The following is an 18,089-nucleotide window of genomic DNA, read 5'->3' on the forward strand; positions in this document are numbered from 1 at the left end:
ACTTCACTTTCACTTTTCACTTTCATACACTGGAGTGGGTTGCCATTTCCTTCTCCAATGCATGAAAGTGAAAAGTGAAAGGGAATTCGCTCAGTCGTGTCCGACTCTCAGTGACCCCGTGGACTGCAGCCCACCAGGCTCCTCCGTCCATGGGATTTTCCAGGCAAGAGTACTGGAGTGGGTTGCCAGTGCCTTCTCCAGGCCAAAGCTACTTCACACTAACCTACTCTTGATCTTCCTCCTTTCCTCCTCCTTTCTCTTTTCCCTCCCTTTTCAGCTCTCACTGTTGAGTTCTCAGGAAAACCCCTTTCCTTCTCATCCTTCATTCTATCTGGGAGGCAAAACACAATCCTAGTTACAGCTGAAAACCCTAGAGATTGTGCTCATGGGCTAGCTTTATTGTGGACAAAGGAAGGCAGGAGTGAGGATGAAGAATTGGTCCCACTGACACCTGCATGCTTGGGGGGAGGGGTCAGGGGTCACTTTACCATGACCACAAGCTCAGTAGTCCCGTTCACCCCTGCAGGATTTCCCCATGTGCCTGCATTCAAGGTTTGTGTCTCTTTCATTGGTTTCATATTTCCAGCGTTTAAAATGGCACCTGGCATATAGAAGGAACTCTGTTGATATTTGTTAAAGGGATGAATGAATGAATATTGTCACTGAATAAGCAAATCTGGCTGCTGCTGCTTTTTTTTTTGTTACTATAGTTCAATTTTACGTTATTGCAAGTGTTGCATTGATGCTAATTTTTATTATGAAAGTGACTTTTGTGAGATAATTCAAGCATAATGTGTGAGGGTATTTCTAGCACAAAAACGATTATTTTTTAAACTCCAACCCGTCAAGTGACAGACTTTCAAGAAATAACATGTTGGTAAGTTGGTCATTCTCTGTACCTTTCCTTTTGATGTTTCAAGAATATGTCATATATATATATATATATGAAAAAACCAACAGAATGGCCAGACTTTACCTATCTTGGCTTATCAAGTGCTCTTTGAATCCCTTCTCAAATAGAAGCTAAGACCATTAAATATAGAGAAGAAAACAGGTTTGGAAAGCTGAAAGCTACCAAGCATTTGGCAGAACATCTTGCTGACTATGTTTTCCCTGTTTGCTTAGTCTCTCTTGCATTATAAATCCTTGATAACAGACACACAGAAATATTTATTCTCTATAGAACTAAGCACAGAGGAAATGTTGGGTTTGTCTCATATTTTTCAGAATTACGCTTTTCCTTGTGATCCTCCTTAGAACTGGAAAGACAAGGCAGGCTGTTTTTATTTTCTAATGATTGCTCCTAGGACATTACTCTTGTGTGAGAATTTTTCTGGGGATAAAAAAAAAATGATCACTTGCTACTTTCCATTCCCAAACCCTAGGATTTCCTAAATATCTCACAGATCTCTGTGATCTTAGAGAAGTGCTTTCATTTCAGTGCAAAGGGGAAGTGAAAATGAATTCAGAGCTGGTCTGAATTCAGACAGTGGAGATCAGTGGGTGAATAATCTCTGAGTGTGGTAGACCTTGGCTAGCCTGTGAGAGTGTATCGCAACATCCCACCAGGCTTGACATTTTGTTCCTGACTGATTTCAGTGGCAGCAGTCATGGGGCGAAGGCAGATGTTGAGTCTTTGGTCCTTGACCACACAGACTGTGAGAGGCTGCAAGGTATAAAAAGAGCATGGCCCAGCATTACAGGCAGAGGGCTCAGACTGACTGCTGGCAGTGCCTTTGGCTGGCTGTGTGACCTGGAATAAAATACACAGCCTCTCAGAGCCTTAGTTTACCTTTCTGTGAAATGGGAAGACAGATGCCTGCCTAGAAGGGACTGTAAGGAAGGGAGCTCCTGGGTTCATAGCCTAGTGGTACTCCCCAGTCGATCAGCTGTGATCATGGCAGTCATGTGTTCTCTTCCCACTTCTCTCCCAGGTACCTTGGTATCACGAGGCCGCTGACGTACCCTGTGAGGCAGAACGGGAAGTGCATGGCCAAGATGATCCTCTCCGTCTGGCTTCTGTCCGCCTCCATCACTTTACCGCCGCTCTTTGGCTGGGCTCAGAACGTCAACGATGGCAAGGTGTGCTTGATCAGCCAGGACTTCGGCTACACGATTTACTCCACCGCAGTGGCGTTTTATATCCCCATGTCCGTCATGCTTTTCATGTACTACCAGATTTACAAAGCCGCCAGGAAGAGCGCCGCCAAGCACAAGTTCCCTGGCTTCCCCCGGCCGGAGGAGCCCGACAGCGTCATCTCCCTCAACGGCATGGTGAAGCTCCAGAAGGAGGTAGAGGAGTGTGCAAACCTTTCGAGACTTCTCAAACACGAAAGGAAAAACATCTCCATCTTTAAGAGGGAGCAGAAAGCAGCCACCACGCTGGGCATCATCGTCGGGGCCTTCACCATGTGCTGGCTGCCGTTTTTCCTCCTCTCGACCGCCAGGCCCTTCATCTGCGGCATCGCCTGCAGCTGCATCCCACTGTGGGTGGAGAGGACATGTCTGTGGCTGGGCTATGCAAACTCTCTCATTAACCCCTTTATATATGCCTTCTTCAACCGGGACCTGAGGACCACCTACCGCAGCCTGCTCCAATGCCAGTACCGGAATATCAACCGGAAACTCTCGGCCGCAGGCATGCATGAGGCCCTGAAGCTCGCCGAGAGGCCCGAGAGACCTGAGCTTGTGCTGTAAGGTCATTTATCACTGTTCCCTTCTATCCCCCCAACCCTTTCATGGACCTCCTTTCTGAAGCACATGGCAGAAAGCTTCCAGAACCAGTAGCAAGCTTATTTTCTCCCAAGTGTATCAGATTTGAGTCCAGAATACTGTAGTCTTCCACCCCATAGAGTTCCAAAAGCCAAAGATAGGTATTCAGTTGGATTGGAAGAAGAGACTGATTTGCTGATGAATCGCAATTGATGCCATGGCTGACAAGGAAGGTGATGTTTTTCCTCCTTTCTCTGAAAATAACATTCACCTTAGGTCCTTATAGCTCTAATTCTTGTAACAATATCATTTTAGTTGCTATTACTCTTACATCTGGTAAAGAGAAAAGAAGTAGTCTGAGGCAGTAGGGAGTGGTTAGTGTAGGGGAATGCCAGGGTGGGGCAAAGTCTTGATAGATAGAGTTTTCAGAAAGTGCGACCCAGCTTTAGGAGTTGGGAACTGATAGAGAGTTGTTGAGTTTGTCTAGGAAGCAATTAGTGACTTTTTAAGAAGCAATTACAATAGGACGTTGGAATCTGGAAAAGGACCGCAAAGAGCCAATGGTGGTAAGGAAATATAACACACACGTGGATTAATTTGGTATTGTAAAGAAGGAAGGAGACAGCATAGCAAAGTCATCAGGTCCAATGAAGATCTTGTTTTAAATTTGAGGTAGAGGAGACATTTTCATATTTGAAAACTGAGGGGAAATAAACTAGATTGAAGAAATAGAAGGTGCTGGTTAGAGAATAGATCAGTGTTGAATGTGAGACAAGAGGTGTCCCTCTTCACTGAACCTTGTTCTTTGGAATTGGCCAGAGAACCCTGGACCACTGTAGCTGAGAAGGACCCTCCCAGTCATTGTGGCCAGTCCCTTCCTTTGACAGAAGACATAACTGGGTCATGGCGAGTGAGCTATCATGCAGTGATTAGTGGTACCTCTGGGTCTAGATCCCACATCATGTGAATCTTACCTCCAGATGCTGTCCATATACTAGACTGCTTTTATGTGTAATCAAGGTGGCCAAGGAGACCTCTGTGCTCTCAGCTATCTCAGGGGAACAGGGTCCCAAAGTACCCTCATGGGTTATGGTAGACTCCAGAGCTCCCAACTAGGATACACACCAGACGACTCTGAAAACCTCAAGGAACTCAGCTTGTTCTCTAACTCATCACCAGGATGAAGGAGGCAGAAACATCTCCCTAATATGGATAAGGGAAACCAGAGATCATCATTTCCTGTCCTAGGAACTCAAAGTTGTAAGACTACAGATATGCTAATTCTTGAGCTGTGAAATAGCTTCACAGGTATTTATTTTTACTTCTATTCTATACCCTGTTTTGTATATAAGAACTTGTTCATAATAAAAAGTTAGATTTTCTTTTTTGAAAGAATACAAGGACTTCCCTGATGGTCCAGTGGTTAAGACTCTGAACTTCTGTTGGAGGGGACACAGGTTTGATTCCTGGTTGGGGAAATTCCCCATGTTGCATCAAAAAATAAATAAAATTTCATTATAAAAGAATACAGTCTTTTGGTTTCAGAATATATGCAATGAGCGACCTATATTCCCAAGGATCTTTCCAGGTTTATAAGATTCTTACTGAATCAACCTCTAGTGCTTATCCACCAGGACCAAGTTCTAAATTCCTTCAGGGAAAGAGCCATGTCTTAGCCAAATTTCTGTTTGTAGAATCTTGTGCCTGACACGTAATAGATAATCCAAGTAATAATTTTTAACAATTGTTGAGTACCTACCAGATGCTATCAGGGTGTTTATCATTCTACCTGTAAACTAGTTGCTTCTGGCACCCCCAGTTTTCAGAGGAATAACAGGCTTGGGACATAAACTAGCAGCCTAAGATTACATAGTCCGAGTGGTAGGTATGGTATGAATCAGCCCAATGCATGTGCTCTTAACACATGGGTAGCACTACTTGTCAGATGACTTCAGTCTATAGTAGCAATGAGCTTGTGGATGTTTTGAGCTAGGGGTTTTAACCATTAGTTCACTAAGAAGATGTTTAGAAAAACCCATTAATAGGAGTAAGTTAAGTTTATTAGACTTACTGCAGTTTAAGAGGACACCTCCTTGACGGAGTCTTGGTCATTTCTCTGATGAGGACATAACAAATGTTATTGATAGAGTTTGGGAGCTTGGGCTGGGTAGTGCTAGGGCAGAGAAGTGAGGACTGGGCAGAGTTTATTTGTGATAACTTTGGATTGGTGGGTACAGCTGAGTGAGGACCTTGAAACCACTTTTAATGAGCAAACTGTCAGTCTTGAGGAGTAAGCTGGTTCAGTTGGTGTGCAGTCTTATGTTTTAGAAGCAACTCTTTCCTGTAACAAGTACTGGGTTCTTTTGCCTGGCTCCAGAATTGTTCAGCGCAGGAGCTGGAAAGCGTGTTGGTTTCAGTTCCCAGGAGTAACATGCTGAAAGGTGTGTTTGAAGAAAGTCTCTCTGGCAGCAGTGGGAAGGGCAGATAAAATAAAAAGACTGATGGCAGGGGGTCCAGTTAAGCAGCCAGTGTAGAAACTAGGAAAGAACCGCTGAGGTGCTGAACTAGAAAACACCACTGTGTTAGTTTTCCTTCTACACAGTCAAAGAACTCGGGGATAATTTTATCGATTACTTTAGCTAATAATCCACACATAATTCAAAAAAATGCTAATTTTTCAAACATCATACAAATAGGTTTTTCAGTTTAAAATAATAGTTACCCACATTTATTGATGATTCACTCTCAGATATTCTTCTAAGCACTCCATGTGAGTTATGGCATTTAAATTCTTAAAGCCTTCTGGGAGGTTGGTTTCCTTTATCTTCATTCTGTTGGGGAGGTCAAATAATTTTTCAAAGTGTACATGGGGAGCTGCATTTGAGTGCAGGACATCTGTGTTCAAATGTATTTTTAACTTCCATGCTGCTATGACTTTTATAAAAGTATTTAAATCAGCTAACATAACATCAAAAGGTATTTGCCTTTGCATCTTTAGCTAGTGTGGAGTCTTAGGTATTAGTTTTCCTGTTAATCTAAGACAAGGATCAGCAAACTTTCACTTTGAAGGGCCAGATGGTGAATATTTTAAGTTTTTCTAGCCATATGGTCTCCACTGAAAATACTTATTTCTGTCTTTGTAGTGAGCAACAAGTCCTAGACACAAGTAACCAAATGAATATGGTGGTATACAAATAAAACTTTATTTGCAAAAACAGGTGGCAATTTGGGTTTGGCCTACAAGTCATAGTTTGGTCTCCCCTGGTCTCAGAAAATGATTGTGTCCTCATTATATCTCTTTCTGTTTAAATGTTTAATTATTGATTTTATTTAGAATTATGGAATGTTAAAATTATTTGGGATGATGGACCTAAGTATTCATTAACTCTAGGAGATTTCTAATTAGTTGGAATAGCTGCTACTTAAAAAATTCTATGGCAGGCAGTTTTCTTTTCCCTTCCAATGTGGGAGGACTCATTTTTGAATTCTTGTTTATAACTGTGTCAAGCATTGAGGAGGATACAGAAAACATACGATGTCTTTCTTGCCATAGCGCATGTATTTCTATCGTACAGACTATATGTAAACACACACACAAGCTCATTTACTCTTTTTGTGTTGAGAACACAAGGAAAGTTGGAGACAGGAAAAGCTATAAGATTCAAAGGAGAGGAAAATAACTCAGTGATTTCCTTACCTCTGACCAGGGAATACTTCCTAAAGGATATGGGCTCAAGTATGACTATCAGGGTCAAAGCATTTATGTCTACAGGAGACTAGAGATGACATTCCTCATGAAGGGGACATTTCTTATAGAGGTGTCAGTGTGAGACTTTATGCAAGGGACAGGCTGACTGAAGCATTGTTGTAGGGGAGATTTAGAGATCATAATGGAAAGATCAAATAAATTAAATTATGAAGGATCTTCCATTCTAGCCCCAGAAATTTTAGGGATTTTTTTGTGTAGGCAAATGGTTCTCAACCAGGGTTAATTTGCACTCCAGGGACATTTGACAATGTCTGAAGATGTTTCTGGTTGTCTCAGATAGGGAAGGGGAAGACCTCCTAGCATCTGGTGGGTAGAGGCTGAGGATGCTGCTAAACATCCTATCTTACTCAGGCAGCCCCCACAGCAAATAATTACCCAGCCCAAAATGTCCATAATGCTAAGGTTCAGAAATCCTCCTGTGGGCAGAAGGAAGCCATTGGCCAAATCTCTGCAAGTAAGGAAAACGGAGTCACCAAAACCATGAGACTGATTTGGTGGTATCATGTGGAATGAATTAGAAGGTAGAGGTTGGAATTGAGGCATCTCTTCATTGGCTTGTTTTCTCCAGAAATATTTGAGAGCCTGTTGTGTACAAGGCATGGCACCAGGCATGGCAGTGATAGAAGGACAAATGAGCGACAGTCCTTGCCTCTGGAAGCTCACAGAGCCAGTGGGCGGGGTGGCTGTAGACGTGGTGGGAGTGGTGGCTAGTAAATGACTAGTGACCAGAACTCTCCCTATGGTCCATGCTCTGCACAGCCGCATTCAAGTAAACACCAGCTGGAGAACCCAAATCAACTCTAACTCTACTCGAGTCTCTGGAATAATGATCTGGCATCCAGTCCATAGCTCACAGCAAATCTTACAAGCCTTTGTTCCCCCTCCCTGTCTTTCTAGCACACACATTTCTTGGCCAACCTAGAGACTCTGGGCTGCTCCTTCCAATCTCTCCAGCCCTCTTTCCACCACCCCCCCTCCCCTGGCTGCTTAGGTTCTAGTCTCTTTTACTTTTGCCCCAACTCCATCTTCTTGGCTTTCTTTTTTCCTCCTATATAATAGTTTTCCTCCTTTCCTGTATAAACAATCTACTCCATCTTCTTGGCTTTCTTTTTTCCTCCTATATAATAGTTTTCCTCCTTTCCTGTATAAACAATCTACTAGCCTGTGTATTGCTACTTCCAAATATTTCCCCATTTTTTTGATCTGCATAACGAGAGGCTCAGGAGTCTGGCAGGCACTCGGGAGTCTTCCTTGGCTAGGGAGTGAATAGAGGGAAAAGGCTATAAATACTTCACTGGTAATTATAATGTACTACCCTAAATTACAGTCTTTGTCACCTTTTCACAAGTATTCAAATACTGATAATATAAAACCAAATGTGATAATGTGATAGAAGCAGGGACTTTTTTTTTTTTAATTTGATGACTTTATTTATGGATTTGCTTTGAATTGCCAAAAAGCGAAATGGCTTTTAAGTGTCACATTTGGATGACTTTTGTTCTTCAACACCATTACTGTGAACAATATTGAACAGCAATTTCTAAAATACTTCCGTGTAAAAAAATTTCATGATATTATTTTCAAGTAGCTCTGCCTTCCCTTCTCCCTTCTTCCTAGCAAAGAGACTCTTACAGTCCCTAACCATTGCAGTTATAGCAGAGTCATCTTGAGTTCTTGTCCTGAATGCTGAATGGTGAGTACTGAAGCTTAGGAATTCAGAGTGAATCTGCCTTGTCTTTATGGGCAAGGAATCACTTAGGAGTGATTTGAATCACTTAGGAGTGATTATAAAAAAATAAGATGAAATGGGTCCTGTTGAAAATTGGGAAGATACATCACGGCTCTTGAAACCCTGGATGTCTGTGGTAGGATGTTATCTTAAAGACAAAGCCAAACAAAAAGTTGGTTGTTTCATTAATTTTCTTTCCCCTGAGTAGTATTTTCCTCATCATTGACTAGCTGGAATTCAGCTCTTTATTTTTATTAAATCATCAATTAGTACTAATAATAACTTGTTCACTTCCCGCTTTGTACTTGCCTACATTTTAACTTTGCAGCATCTCTTTAAAGTAAGAAAGGCAGGCAATTGACCTCACTTGCTTCTTTCTAATATTTTTGTTTGTTTTCTTAGTAGACAGTAAATACACACAGCACGAGATAAAATCAAGTAGTATAAACATGTCTACAAGAAAAATAAGCCTCAGGGGGATGTCTTAGGAAGAAAGTATCCATGATGAAGGGAATATCATCATGAAGGAGGTGATCTTTGGGGTGGGTCTTGAATAAAGAGTAGGATTAAGGGATGGCAGGGGTGGAGGTGGGTTGGGGGCTACTCCGAGAAGAGGGGACAGTATGGACAGAGGGACTTAGAAGTGGACAGAGACACAGTAAGACCCTTGGCTGTGTCTTCAGTAGGACCTGGAAGCTGGGTAGATTGGGGTCAACTTGGAGGGCATATGGGCAACGTGGGCAGGGAGAGAAATGAAGGTTTTTGAGCCGGAGTGAGAAAAGATCTACTGGATAAATAGGAGTTCACAGTAGGAGAAGGGAAATGGGTAGGAGACCAACGTAAAAGTGATGAGGCCTGCCCGAGGAAGGTGGGCATTCAGACTACGAAAGAGACCAAGGATGTCTGGACATTTGGAAACTAACAGGTAGGTTGTGAGGAAAGCGGAGCTTCAGAGATGGTGCTGGAGCCTGGTGGCATTCAGTAAAGCTCATGAGCCGCTGTGAGCCTCAGGGGAACTGCAGTCTCCTCTATGGGGAGGAGGCAGAGGCCCTGGGACAAGAGTAAGTGTGGAGCCCTGGAGGGGACACAGCCTCTTCTCAGTGCCTTTTCCTAGCTACCCAGCAGCCTGGAGCCGGGGGTCAAAGCCGGAGCACGGTGCTTCCCCTCAGGCACCGTGGTGGGGGTGAGGAACAAATTGAGTTGGTGTCTTACGGAGAAACTGATCCTGTCACCAGGGAGACTCACTCATCAAGTCTTGACAGCCAGGTGAGGAGGCACTTTCAATGGGACGGGGAGGCAGAGGCCCCGAACCCTCTTAGACCCAGCTCTCAAGCACGGAGATGTAGTTTGGTAAGTTGAGACGTCTTGTGAAGGTACTGAGTTAGAGGCGTTTATCTAGAGGGATTTGGCTCTGCACTAAGGAGAAAGGGACTTTTCTTCAGCTGTTGGCCAAGACTTCTCCTGACTCACGCCATTTCTGTCAACCTGGGAGGAAGGAAGCTAGGAAGGAGGGGCTTCTCGGCCTCTACACACAGGGTTTACTGTAATGCATCCTTCTAAGTTTGAAGGGGAGGACACTTCCCATTGCAGTTACCATTATTCTTTTCGGGTACAGCAAGTGCAGTAGTATTTTGAAAGGATTATTGAGAATAGAGCCATTTGGGGCTGTATTATAAAAGTGAACTCCTAAATGGGTTATCTGGAGCTGATTTGCAAATATATTAAGGCCTCTGCAACTTGTAGATGTTATGAAATGTACGACAAAAGTCATAGCACTTTTTCTTCCCCCTTAGATGCTCATATCCCCTTAGAAACCACAAATAATTCAAATTATCAAATGCTGTAAGAATTAAATCCACCCACCACAAAACAACTCACAATGACAGTTCTGCTAAATCATTTTCTTGCGTCCTCTTTCTCTCTCCCTCTCTCTCTCTCTGTAGACAAAACTCTGACTACTGTAGAAAAAAAAGTCATGATTCATGATCAAAAGCAGAATAATGGAGATGAAATAAACAAGGCAAGACAGAGGTGGAAACAGAACGCAATCATTTGCTGAGACTTCGGAATGGAATGCGGCGTCTGTCCTTTCTTGGGATGGCTAAGACATGACCAGCAAAGTATATCCACTGTTCAGAGTGTATCGTGAGAGGGATGGTGACCTCTCCTTGTTTTCTGTGGATCCGTGCTATTGTGTGCACGTGAAAATGGCCTGATCGGCTCAGCTGTAAGCGCACACACAGAACTGAGTTCCAGAAAGAACACAGTTTCTGGTGCTTTGCTTCTGTTCAAGTCTGTGCAAGTGAAGAAGTTCCTGTGCACACTTCTCAGGCTGTTGAGTCTAGGCCTTGTGGTGAATATTCAGGAATCATTCATGAGACAGATGTATTTTGCTGTGGGACAGAGGGTGTTTTCCTCAGCCCACTGTAGTAAGCCTAGTGATGAATACACTGCATGTCCACATTAGAAAACAGAACCCTGTCATCAGCCACTACAAATGATCTCCCAGAGCAGTGTCTGTTCAAAGCTTCTGTCAAACAGTTTGGCTTTTTTGCAGGGTCCCTGTGATGTCCCCACCAGCCTCCTTTCTTTGTTAACTCGCTTCTCGTTCTGGAGTAACTCAGGAACAGAGCTCAGGATGGAGAGAATCTTAAAACCTGAATAAAGCTTTTTTTTTTTTTAAATCACGCTCACTCTTCTTCTGGGGGCTCCTGAGAAGGGAGGGGCATTCCTCCTGTGAGGAGTTTTCCCTGGATGGAGAGCGAGAGCTGCCTCCCTGCCCTGGACATGAACATGATGGTTGGCACAGAACTTGTGACTGTCCTTTACACCTCGGTGCTGTGGGCCTGCGGGCTGGCTGCTAACTCTGAGGTTTGGGGGAGAAAGGATGGTAACAGTGGGGTTTCCATGCAAGGCCGTGATGCTTTTGGAGATGGAGCGTCCTTGTGCTAATTCTCATTGAGCAGCGGTGTATGTGTGCCCCGGCGGTCACGTGGGGCGGTGCTGGGAAGCCTCTGTAGTACCATTCTGTTCCTTCTAGAGGGTTGGTATTTGTGTTCTCTGTATCTGAAATCACATGTGTGCCTGGTCAATTCTGTTCTCGTCCCCTGTCCTTCCCAAAGTGGTAGATATTCAGGGCAGGTCAGGACATGGAAAAGTTCCCTTTGTACCTGGGATTTTTTTTAATGGTTCTATGTAATATTATGAGTTAGGGAGACAGAAAGTAGATCAGAGAAGAGTACCTCTAAGGGGACGAAATGAATGCAAACCTTCATTTGACAAGAGAGAATGGAAAGAGAATATTATTTTCCTGCAATATGTGTAGCTGTTTTCTCACAGGATAATGTGGAATTCCAGCATGGATGGCAGATTTCTTCCAACTTTCACTGACTTCGCTTCTTATCACACACAAGGAAGGGTCTGCCTCTTTGAAAGGGGAGGTGGGCACTGTCCTTTCTGATAAAGCTTGTACCAATTCCTGAACCGCGGATTTGCTGAAGTAACTGTATATACTTATATCCATAATTTAACTGATTCGTCCTGGTCAGGTAAATGTTGTTAAATTTGAAAATGTTTTATTACATTACATCAAATAAAGTTTATTTGTAGCTGTAATAAAGCAACTTAAATAATGACTTTTAATTGATGGTCTGATGTTACAAATGTCACTCTATGTAGACTAACACAATGGCAGACTTTATGTATTTGCTGCAATCCTAACAGGTAGCTAAGGTAGTTCTGTACTTAATTGCATCCTTTTTGTAACTTTTTAAAAATAGTGACCGTTCATTCCTTGATTTGATTAATAAGCATTTGTTAGGCTCCCGCTGCATTCAGCACTGGGGACATTGAGGGAACCAGGGTGGTAAAACAAGTCCTTACTTTTGAGGAATTTACATCAGAAGGCAGACTTTTCTCAGCTTGTCACCGTGTTGTATAGTAAGCACAATAGAGATTTTTAAGGAGCGACGTGTTTCTTTCCTGTAGTTTAAGTCAGGGCCTTATGGTTAACTGGATTGATTCAGGTTTTCATAGGTGTTTAATTTTTTTTATTAGGACCTTAGTTATTAAAATTGGTTCTTTATCCTGCCTGACTTGCACTCTCTGCCTCATCCTAGTTACAGTGGCTTGTCACTGGATACTGTACTCTCCATGCCTAGCAGCCAAAGGAAAAGAAAAAGTAGAAGCTGGGAGAGAATGAGAAAAAATGTCAAACAATTTATACTATTTCATCTATGATGTAATTTGTACCAAAGGTACAGCTTTTAACTAAGAATTGGGAAAATCACTTAAACATTTTATATGTATTTTTGGACGATTCAGCAACCATGACTGTTATAACAAATCTCTCTTCTGACTCTAGGGTATCAGTTATTTTCTGGTAAGACCGAATATTGGGAAATGATAACTTGAGAAGTGGCCTACTTGTAAGAAGTAACTTAGTGACTGTTGCCTTAGTGTTTGATTTTATTTTGTAAATATTAAACAGGGGGCACTCATAGAACCTAGGTTTTCTGGAAACTGTTTCATAAATTCTTAAAGCATTTACCGTGGTGTCACGTGCCTGAGATGCCTGTAAATGCTTCTGATGATCATATTTTCATGTAATTTTATTAGATTCATCGATTATAGACATTACCTCAGCAAGACAAATAGAAAATTCAGGCAATTTTTCAAACAGTTTATGCATTGCGGTAATAATAGTTTTTCCTGGTGGCTCAGTGGTAAAGAGTCTGCCTACCAGTGTAACAGACGCACGTTCAGTCTCTGCCGGAGACGCAGGTTTGACCCCTGGTTGGGAACATCCTCTGGAAAAGGAAATGGCAACCCACGCTGGTATTCTTGCCTGAAGAATTTCATGGACAGCCAACTACAGAGAGCTACAGCGGGCTACAGACCATGGGGTCACAAGAGAGTCTGACGTGACTTAGTGACTAAACAACAATAACAACAAATATAATAATGTCTGAATGGCATCTGGGGATGATGAGAATTTTCCTTTTAGCGTTTCAGTTGTCCTGGGAGTTCTCATTCAATGGATAGAAATGTTTACGAATCTATTGAATTTTTAAAAACAGTCCATGCTCCTCCCTATCTGAGTATCTTCACACATGTTTTCCTCCTCTGCCTGGAATTTTTTCTTTCTGTTCTCAATTATTGATTTTATGTATGTTTTCTCATTGTTTAGTAATTCTTCAAGGGCATGAACCGCGTCTTTTTTTTTTTTTTTTTTAACCAATATTCCCAGCACCAAGCACCATGCTTGGAACTTGTATAGAAGGCAAAAAATATTTCTTTTTTTAAATTGAAGTATAGTTGATTTATAATTTTATGTTAGTTTCACGTTTACAATAATGTGATTCAGTTATATATATATTTTCAACTTATTTCCATTATAACTTATTATATAAGATATTAAATATCATTCCTTATAATATATAGTAAATTGTTGTTGGTTATTTATCTTATATATAGTGGTGTTTATCTGTTTATCTCATACTCCTCTAATTTATTCATCTCCCCCATCCCTTTCCCTTTTGATAACCGTAGTTTCTTTTCTGTGTCTGAGTCTGTTTGTTTTAGAAATGGATTCATTTGTAATATTTCTTAGATTAACATGTAAGTGGTATCATATAAAATTTGTCTTTCTTTGATTTATTTCACTTGGTATGATACTCTCTCAGTTCACCCAGGTTACTGCAAATTCTTTCTATGGCTGAGTGATAATGTAGTGTGTGTGTATTAGGTTGGTACAGAAGTTATTGCAGTTTCAGACCATGAATTTTAAATCATTATAACTAGGCTCAGGCACCTCTTTATTAATCAAAACAGGAACCACTACAATCAACATATTTTTGCTGATGAGAAAGAAGTTTGTTTATTCCTGTAATGTAAAAATCCATGCCTCAGGATTTGATGAACTCTTGGAAAGCATTTTCTGCCTCCTGCGGGTTGTGGACACATTTTCCCTGCAAACAGTTGTGAGATACTTGAAGGAGTTGTAGTTGGTGGGTGAGAGGTCAGGTGAGTATGGCAGATGAGGCAAAACTTTGTAGCCCAGTTCTTTCAGCTTTTGAAGCGTTGGTTGTGTGATGTGCAATCGGGCATTGTTGTGGAGAAGAACTGAGCCCTTTCTGTTGACCAATGCTGGCTGCAGGCTTTGCGGTTTTCAGTGCATCTCATCGATTTGCTGAGCATACTTCTCAGATGAAATGGTTTTGCTGGGATTCAGAAAGGTGTAGTGGATAAGACCAGCAGCAGACAACCAAACAGTGACCATGACCTATTTTTTGGTGCAAGTTTGACTTTGGGAAGCGCTTGGGAGCTTCTTCTCAGTCTTACCACTGAGCTGGTCATGGCTGGTTGTCATATAAAATCAACTTTTTGTTGCATGTCACAATCCCATTGAGAAATGGCTCATTGTTGTTGCATAGAATAAAAGAAGATGATATTTCAAAACAACAATTTTTTAAATTCCCTGTCATCTCATGAGGCACCTGCTTAATCGAGCTTTGTCACCTTTCCAATTTGCTTCAAATGCTGAATGACCGTAGAATGGTCGATGTTGAGTTTTCTGGCAACTTCTCGTGTAGTTGTAGGAGGATCAGCTTTGATGATTGCTCTCAGTTGGCCTTTGTCAGCTTCTGATGGCTGACCACTATGCTCCACATCTCCAAGGCTCTTGTCTCCTTTACAAAACTTCTTAAACTACCACTGCACTGTCATTCATTAGCAATTCCTGGGCCAAATGCATTGTTGATGCTGCAAGTTGTCTCTGCTCTTTTACGACCCGTTTTGAACTGAAATTAAAAAATCACTCGAATTGGCTTTTTGTCTAATGTCATTTCTATAGTGAAAGTGAAAGTGAAGTCTCTCAGTCGTGTCCAACTCTTTGCGACCCTGTGGACTGTAGCCTACCAGGCTCTTCCGTCCATGAGATTCTCCAGGCAAGAATACTGGAGTGGGTTGCCATTTCCTTCTCCAGGGGATCTTCCCGACCCAGGGATCGAACCTGGGTCTCCCACATTGGAGGCAGATGCTTTAACCTCTGAGCCACCGTGTAAGATAAATATAAAATGAACAGCAAGTAATTACTCATTAGCAAAAAAACATAAAATGAGAAATGCTCATGAAAATAATGTATAACATAATGACATTTATTTAAGAATGTATTCCAATATCAAACAGCAAAGTTCAACAATGTACAACCAGTTACTTTTGCACCAAGCTAATGTGTGTGTGTGTATGTGTGTGTGTTTGTGTGTCAAATCTTTATCCATTAATCTGTTGATGGATGCAAGTTCCATGCTTTAGCTATTATAAACAGCACTGCAATGAACATTGGGTTTGTGTATCCTTATTGCTGGGTCATATAATCGATCTTTTTTAAGTTCTTTAAGGAATCTCCATACTGTTCTCCACAGAGGCTGTACCAATTTACATTCCCACCAACAGTGTAGGAACTCCCTTTTCTCTATACTCTCTCTAGCATTTATTATTTGTACACTTTTTGATGATGGCCATTCTGACTGGTGTGAGATGATACCTCATTGTGGTTTTGATTTGCATTTCTCTAATAATTAGCAATGTTTTGCATCTTCTCTGGGTTTTCCTGGTGGCTCAGGTGGTGAAGAATCTGTCTGCAATGCAAGAGACTTGGGTTCAATCCCTAGGTTGGAAAGATCCCTTGGAGAAGGGAATAGCTACCCATTCCAGTATTCTTGCCTGGGAAATTCCATGGACAGAGGCACCTGGAGGGCTACAGTTGATGGGGTTGCAAAGAGCCAGACATAACTGAGCGACTAACATACACACACACACAGCATCTTCTCATGTGCTTTTATGTCATGGTCATCTGCATATCTTTTTTGGAGAAATATGTTTAGGTTTGCTGCCTATTTTTTGATTGGGTTGTTTCTTTGTTTTAAATTAAATTGTTTAAGTTGTTAGTATGTTTTGGAAATTAACCCCTTGTCAGTTTGCATCATTTGCAAATATTTTCTCCCACTCTGTAGGTTGTTTTTTTCTTTTCGTTGATGGTTTCCTTTGCTTTGCAAAAGCTTTCAAGTGTGATTAGGCCCTATTTGTTTACTTTTGTTTTTATTTATTTTGCCTTGAGAGACTAAGAAAATATTGCATTGATTTATATACAAGAATGTTTTCCCTATGTTCTCTTTTAGGAATTTTATGGTGTCATGTATTATTTTGTGCATGGTGTGAAGGTGTGTTCTAACTTCATTGATTTACATGCAGCTGTCCAGCTTTCCCAAACTACTTGCTGAAAAGACAATCTTTTCTCCATTGTATATTCTTGCCTCTAAGATTAATTGGCCAGGGGTATATGGATTTCTTTGTGAGTGTATGCTCAGTCATTTAGTCATGTCTGACTGTGGTCCCATGGACTGTAGCCAGCCAGGCTCCTCTGTCTATGGAATTTTCCAGGCAAGGAAATTCCACTGGAGGGGGTTGTGATTCCTCCTCTGGGGGATCTTCCTGACCCAGGGATCCAACCGGCGTCTTGCATTTCCTGCATTGGCAAGCGGATTCTTTACCATAGCACCACCTACAAACCCCATGAGTTTGTTTATGGGCTCTCTGTTCTGTTCCATTGATCTCTAAGTTTTTAGTGCCAGTACCACACTTTTTTTGTTTTGGCTGTGCAGGGTCTTCATTGCCATGTGGGCTTTTCTCTAGTTTCCGTGAATGGGGGCTTCTCTCTAGTTGTACACGGGCTTCTTATTGCGATGGCTTCGTTTGTTCTGAAGCACAGGCTGCAGAACACATGGCTTCAGTACTTTCGGCACATGGACTCAGTAGTTGCCACTCGCAGATTCTAGAGCACAGGCTCAATAGTTGTGGCACATGGGCTTAGTTGTTCTGTGGCATGTGGGATCCTCGCAGATCAGAGACTGAACCTGTGTTTTATGCATTGGCAGGCAGAGTCTTTACCACTGAGCCACCAGGGAAGCCCCAATACCACCCTGTTTTGATTACTATAATTTTGTAGAATTGTCTGACATCTAGGAGGGTTATGCCGCTAACTTCCCTCCATCCCCCCACAGAATGCTTTGGCAATTCTGAGTCTTTGTGATTCTGAATAAATTTTAGGATTATTTGTTCTAGTTTTGTGAAAAGTGTCTTGGGTGACTTGATAGGGATCACATTAGAGTGACGGATTGCTTTGCATAGTATGGTCATTTTAACAATATTACTTTTTCCAATCCAAGAGAATGGGATATCTTTCCATTTGTTTGAATCATCTTCAATTTCCTTTATTAGTGTTTCCTTTTCAATGGAAGAACTTAACACTTAATCCTCAAACTATCTCAAAAGATTGGAGTGGAGGAAACACTTCCAAAGTCATTCTAAAAGCCACCATCACCCTGATACCAAAACCATACAGACAATACAAAAAAGAAAATTACAGGCCAATAGGTTTGGTGAATTTAGATGTAAAAATCCTCAACAAAATTTTAGCATATTGAATCCAACAATACAGAAAAAGGATCGTACACCATAATCAAGTTGGATTCATTCCAGGGGTTGCAAAAATGGTTCAGCCTACACAAATAAATCAGTGTGATACATCCCATCAACAAAAGACAAGATGGAAGCACATGATCATCTCAGTAGGCATGCAAAAAACATTTGATAAAATTTAACATCTATTCCGGAGAAGGCAATGGCACCCCACTCCAGTACTCCTGCCTGGAAAATCCCATGGACAGAGGAGCCTGGTAGGCTGCAGTCCATGGGGTCGCTAAGAGTCAGACACAACTGAGTGACTTCACTTTCACTTTTCACTTTCATGCCTTGGAGAAGGAAATGGCAACCCACTCCAGTGTTCTTGCCTGGAGAATCCCAGGGATGGGGGAGCCT

At 41.8% G+C, this 18,089-nt stretch overlaps 1 protein-coding gene and 1 pseudogene across 1 annotated transcript in view; both read left to right on the forward strand.

Annotated features, from left to right (window-relative positions):
• The window catches only part of HTR7 (5-hydroxytryptamine (serotonin) receptor 7, adenylate cyclase-coupled), a 97,461-nt gene extending 86,591 nt beyond the window's left edge, over window positions 1–10,870 (forward strand). Inside the window, exons 4-5 of the mRNA XM_010842223.1 lie at window positions 1,935–2,693; window positions 10,154–10,870. Of these exons, the coding sequence (XP_010840525.1) occupies window positions 1,935–2,693; window positions 10,154–10,196 (802 nt within the window). The 3' untranslated portion in view covers window positions 10,197–10,870. The remainder of the gene's footprint in view (window positions 1–1,934; window positions 2,694–10,153) is intronic.
• A 94-nt stretch (window positions 10,871–10,964) lies between these two features.
• Window positions 10,965–18,089, forward strand: part of LOC104990229 — a 188,538-nt pseudogene continuing 181,413 nt past the window's right edge.

This window comes from Bison bison, unplaced genomic scaffold (genome assembly GCF_000754665.1).
Source record: "Bison bison bison isolate TAMUID 2011002044 unplaced genomic scaffold, Bison_UMD1.0 scf7180017864172, whole genome shotgun sequence".
Lineage (NCBI taxonomy): Eukaryota > Metazoa > Chordata > Mammalia > Artiodactyla > Bovidae > Bison > Bison bison.